The sequence below is a fragment of the Pseudomyrmex gracilis genome, unplaced genomic scaffold (assembly GCF_002006095.1).
Source record: "Pseudomyrmex gracilis isolate BER0280 unplaced genomic scaffold, ASM200609v1 scaffold_1711, whole genome shotgun sequence".
Lineage (NCBI taxonomy): Eukaryota > Metazoa > Arthropoda > Insecta > Hymenoptera > Formicidae > Pseudomyrmex > Pseudomyrmex gracilis.
The window spans coordinates 16,705-22,819 of NW_018022295.1; the positions used below are offsets into that span (position 1 = coordinate 16,705).

Genomic DNA, 6,115 nt, shown 5'->3' on the forward strand with positions numbered 1-6,115 from the left:
AAAAAAAAAAAAAAACATTGATAAGTAGTAATATTTTATTTTCTTTTACTTTACTGAGAACACAAAGTCAAAATATTTTAATAAAAATATAGATACTTGTAGGGGTTAGATTAAGTTACAAATGCGTTAACAGGAAAAGTTTTGGAAATTCTTTAAATTTCACAAATTTTAATTTGTAAAACAAACAAAGCTAGTTAAAAGTTTTTTGATTTTTGTTTTTTAACTGTTCTAGGAAATCACGAAATTGTTAAAATTAAAAAATAGATATTTCTCTTTCTGTGATACGTAAAATATTAATATTATCACAAATAGAAAAGACATGAACTTATTCCGATGTATACTGAATGAATGCAAAATTTTTGATAAATTTTGTAATTGAAAATTGTGTGTGTGTGAATCAGATAATTTTATTAAAAACAATTTATTCATTTTACTAAATAATCTCCAGTAGTTTCTAGTATCTTTTGTTGTTATACTTGATGGAATGAATAAATCGTTTTTTTAATAAAATTATTTAGTCTAATTTTCTATCATAAAGTTCATCAAACCTTTTGCATCCACCCAAAATTTTAGCAGATTGAAAACAAAAAAAAAAGTATATGCAATATTAATGAACGAGACAAAATTTGAATCAAACTTGAAATTTAACTGAAGAAACTATAAATTGAAAATTATAAATTTTCGATAACTGATTCTGTGTCCTCGTAAAAGTTTCAAAATATAAAACAAATGTGCAAAATTGTCGCGATTATGCAAAGTATGTAAAATCTCTTAATATAACACTTATAACAATTAATTAGATTAAATTTATTCGGTATGAGATAATCAAGGCCGTCGAAGCTGACAATAGACAATATTGCGATATCAAGCTGACCTTATCAAACATATACTTCCTCTGTGTTTAACGCTATATACGACTATTCACTATAATCTGCTCTTTTCAATCATATCGATATCTACGTAAACATGTCGTAACAAACTTTTTATACATTAAAATATCGTTTTCCTGAACGTTAGTTGAAGATCGAAGCATTATTTTTACTTCTCTCTCGTCCTCTTCCGTTTCTCTTTGTTTCTGTGTGCGTGAAGTCGTTTTGTTAAAAGCACATCAGCATGTATGAATTTCATTTAACTTCAACCATCGTTCACAGAAAACGATATGTAGAAATATAAGTACGTGTACGAGCTATCTCGCAATAAAGCAGCTCTATAGAAGTATTTGTTAGAAATCGCGATAGAAGTCATCAGTTAGCCCTTGATCAAACATCGCGTGCAAACGAACGTGACTCCGCGTTTGGTATGTTCTAGCCGGTATCAAGAGCCAGCTGTTAGCTTGTAATCGAACTTTTAAGAAAGAAAAAAAAAAGCTAATCTGCGCATTTTATATCTAATATTGTTACGGAACTACCGCGACGAGTAGCGACTTAAGCCTATTTAATAGATAAGCTCTCTTAAAAAATAAATGTAATCACGGTATAAAACTACAATTTTTTAAATCTATTATATCTCTTGTCATCGAAATAGCGGACGTACACTCTGTTCTCTTTTGTTCTTCCCGGCCTGATTCAACGTCTGGTTCGCATATTGTCACTCTTCCGTTTTGATTATATGTAATGCGATCTCGGTTTTCTATCAAGAATCAATAAAAACAATAGAGATGTATATCCGAGAAATTCCGACTTCAATCTTATTCTTTCACGCAGAACTTGTAAAAAAACACCTCTCTCGGCACAAACTTGATTGAAAAACATCTGTTAAAGGACTGAGTGTTCCGGGATGCGTGATAAATGAAAACGTAAACAGCGTGTTCTCTTACATCTTTAAAATGTGCACAATTGATATGTTAGGAACAGAAAAACGGCACACAAACGCGTCTTTGACGTTCGATCGACTAAAATTAACATTGAAAACGTTATAAAAATCTGAAGATTCAAACGATCTCGCGTATATAAATTCTCGCATTGTATCCAGGTACGCATTTGAAATGACATAAATGATTTCTTGTTAAAATACGCAAGAACATTTTGCAAAGCCGCGGCGCAATCGAACCTTTTCTCCTTTCTTCGACCATACGTTTTTATAGGAACATCCAACTGTATGATTATAGCGCGTATTTAGGCGCGATTATCGCACACGTGTCTCTTCTTTTGTGCGCTTCGGGGGCCTTCCACACTTTCTCTTTATTGCAGTATTTACAACTTGCTTGACGGTCGACTTCCGTTTGGCGGTTTTGCGCGTATTGCTCGTTTCGTAGACTGTTCTCGTCACGTCGTCGATCACGCGCAATTCTACTTCGGCATTTCTCCTCGAACCTCGTCTGGTACGCGTGGCTATTTGCTCCATCTCGTCAAACTGCGCCTGCAAGCGGCGCGCCAGCTCGTAATCTTTTTGCTCCTGCAGTAACAATCGCTCGATCCGTTGTTGCTGCTTAATCACTTCTTCATCCGAGCAAACTTTATCGGCATCGTGATTATTCTCCGAGACACACAATTCCGTTTCGTCGCAAGATTCCGGCGGTGAATCATAGTTGAGCTTGCTGTTGTGCGTGTTATTTAATTTGCTGTCACTTGCTTGGGAAGAATTTTTTGTCAAGTTTCGCGTAGATTTCCTCCAACCGGACGCAGCGAGTTTGTTGTTCACACTCGTTGGAAGTTGATTCTCTTCCGGCTCCTTTTTATTATTAAAAGTCCTGTTTACCTTTCGTTGCTTTGTTCTTTGTGAATTTGCCTCAGACTTGTCCGTCTGTTGAGATGACGAACACAAAATTTGATCCGCTGCAGAACTTTCGTCTGATTCTTCGGGTGATGCTCTCTTTTTTGTTATTGTTTTGCCTTTTTTGGACGTATTGGATTTTGACATCATTGTTTTGTTTTCTTTTTTTCTTTTTACCTGCTCTTCTATATTTTCAGTCACAACCACGTTGTTGCTAGCCTGTTTGTCGTTTTGCAGACTTGATTTATCACACGCCAAATTCAGATCCGTTTGATTGTCATCCTCTTCATCTGTCGTTATCAAAACGAGTTCACTCTCTTTTCTATTGCTTCGAAGATTTCTGTGTTTCTTGAGTTTCGTTATTGCATTGCTCCGTACACGAGTTTCTCGCCATGATTTACGAGGTTTTCTTGCCGACTCATCGTCCGACACTTTTTTGCCGATTTTAGTACCGTTAATTATTTTGTTTGTAGTCTTTGTATAATTCTTGTTACTGTCAAATGACGACTCTGGCATAAAGTCGAGTCGGCAGATAGCATCGTTTGTCTGAGGTTTTATCTCCAATTTATTCGACATTATTAGAGAGCAGTCGAGCGTCGATGTCGATGGTTTTTGATCGATTGCTAATTCCATATCTTCTGAATTGTACGCAGCTTGTTTTCTCTTCGCGTCCTGTTTTATTCTGCCTATATAAAAGCATTTACAGTTAAATTGAAAACCATTGAAAACATTAAATATCTTTGATATCAAGTTTTACATTTTGCAACTTACCTTTGAAAGCACTCCAGGAACATCCAATGATGCGTTTTGCGCGCGTTGGCGAAGGAGGTTTTGGCACTGCGTTAGGTATTTTCTTTAAAATAGGAATCGTCCTAATCAGTTTTGGATTTATCGGTTTTCCATCTGAGGGAAAATATACAAATGTAAGAGAATTACACCTCTTGTAAGACACAAGACTTTCTTATAAGAAATATATACCGGAAGAAATTTTCAATTCTGTCCGTGGTACTGTCTTGATAGGTTTAAAATGATGAATCTCTTGATTAATACTATCATGACTGCCGGAGCTTTCGGCGCTTCCAATTCTCTCGTCATCGTCGGCCACCGTCATGCAAACCTCTACACCTAAACTCTTTTTTTTATTGTTTACCACGTCACTCGGTATGCGCAATTCTTCTTTAGTTTCCGTAGCGTAATTGCCGGATGTGGAACATCCAGGATCACCAGGATAATTTGAAGTGCAGGTTTGAGGAAACTTGGAAGTATGATGTTTCAACTTTTTTGTAATGGCGTTGTAAATGGGCATTCGTTTTTGGCAATACTGATCCTTATGGACACTTGCCGCGTTTATCTCGTTGGATCTGTGCACATCAGAATGAATTGTTTCACTCTCTAACAATACCATATTTGTCTGTCTCAGCTTTGAGCTAGGAAGACTTATCTGCCTGCCTGCCGACTGTGCACTTTCAGCTAGTGAGGCTTCGACATTATTTACAAGCGTGGTCTTGAATTTGGGTGCATCTAAAACATAACGTGATACTGATGCACTCAAACAGTTATTGTAACATTTTGTTTCCTTTTGTTTCTCTGCTACTTGTTGCTTTGCCATAGTCTTGGCTAGCAATTGATCCTGTGCCAACTGAGCCAGCAATATCTGCTGCTCTTCTGCCTGAATCTTCTGAATCAAGGCTTCGCTGGCCATTTGTTCAGCTTCTCTTCTACGTCGTATTTCTTCTTCAGCCATTTGAAGTTGAGCTTCATATTCTTTACGTATCTCTCCAGGAGCACTAAGTTTTCTATTAGTTGTATACTCTGTTAAGAAACAACATACTCTATTACATGTGTTGTACAAAAATTTAAATTCTTATACAATAAATTAATTAACAAATGTTATTTCGCATATATTTATAGAAAATTAATTACTCTAGAATACAAAGAACTCTAATACTAATAAGTATTGAACTCACAGAAAGAAAAACAGTACGTAAAAGGTATAAGAAAAATAATACAACATCAAGATCACATAAGTGTTTCACATCTAGCTTGAGTTTTAGGTATTTTATTCAACTTAAAAAAAAAGCACAAAACATCTTACAGGATAAATCACATCCACCCCTGCACAGTGATAGGTTATGTTGTGTTTATATCACTGCTGTGTACGTGCTTGTGTGAGTGTGTCACTCACCGACGTCCAAATCGAGATCCCTCTCTTCGCCATTGTGCTTGCTCTCGACCTCCTTCGGGAACTTGGTCCGAATGAGCTCCCACAGGCCATGGTTTACCAGGGTCTCGGACTTGGTAGCGTTTCGTAGCCACGAGCCCACTCGGACCCGGCACAACGGACAAGCCAGACTATTGTGCTCGAACGTACCCTTGAGGCAACGCAGACAGAGGTTATGTGTGCACGGCAGCGTCACTGGTTCAATGAGAATGCCACGGCAAACCGGACACAGAAAGTCACGTATGTGCACATCTGCGGTAGCCCGCGACACCGACAGATCCAGGAATTTCGACGTGCGTTTCAGATACATTTTTCCATAACTTCACAATTATGTATGTACAAAACTACGATCACACACTACTACGCCACCCCTACCATCATTGCGGAACTTCATCAGAATGCTTGGCTATGGGCGTTATATTTTACGTGTTTCCCCACCAACTGTGTTTCCGTCCGCGAGCGCTTTAACGTGCAGTACGGATTTGTGACATACACTACGAAGTCGCGTTCACGAGCAAGTTCAGTAGATAACATGATGTATCCACGATTTATTTGGTTCTGTTCTAAGTTATGTAGTATCAGAGAGAAGCCTGAGAGCGGCCAGGTCCATAAGAGAATGTGTAATCACTTTTCCTCCCCGTAAACTACCGCACGTCCACGGGTGGTACACATTGGAACTACGCAGCCAGTCCACGAGCGACATGTCGGTGCGCTATGTCCACAGCGTGCGGTTCTATTCTGTGCACGAGTTTAAATGGTCACTTTCTTTAAGTGTGTGGATATATTCGAGAGCGTGAATTTGATTTTTTTTTGAAATTTAAAATGAGACCGATCTCGTGATGAGAAGATGAGAAAGGAAAACAGAAAAGAATAAGAAAAACCATTGCAACTTTTCGTACAACATAAATGTAATATACAAGAAAAGATATGATAATCAAGAAAAGAATCTTATTTTAGCGAACAACATCAGAATTCGTGGAGTGTAGTCAAATATCATCTCCTTTTACATCATTTTACATTTTATAGATTTGTATCTGTTGAATTAGCGAGCGATGATATCTCTCGACTGTGTCAAATTTTCTCATGCTGCGGAATCTACGCTTTGCGACGGTTAATTGGATTCCGCAAGACCAGTTGGCTTCAATGGCTTTGTCGCGATTCAAATCGCAACAACAACAGTTA

At 37.6% G+C, this 6,115-nt stretch overlaps 1 protein-coding gene across 2 annotated transcripts; it reads right to left on the reverse strand.

Moving 5' to 3' along the window:
* Positions 1 to 266: 266 nt before the first annotated feature.
* Positions 267 to 5,472, reverse strand: LOC109862390. 2 transcript variants are annotated; one of them, XM_020442427.1, is made up of 4 exons: positions 4,898 to 5,472; positions 3,691 to 4,524; positions 3,484 to 3,615; positions 267 to 3,398 (listed from the first exon to the last, which is right to left on the reverse strand). In XM_020442427.1, the coding sequence occupies exons 1-4, from the start codon at positions 5,241 to 5,243 to the stop codon at positions 2,125 to 2,127; spliced, it is 2,586 nt and encodes an 861-aa protein (XP_020298016.1). In that variant the 5' UTR covers positions 5,244 to 5,472; the 3' UTR covers positions 267 to 2,124. The 2 variants fall into 2 exon arrangements, with proteins under 2 accessions (XP_020298016.1, XP_020298017.1); XM_020442428.1 differs by lacking the exon at positions 4,898 to 5,472 and adding an exon at positions 4,808 to 4,888.
* Positions 5,473 to 6,115: the final 643 nt, after the last annotated feature.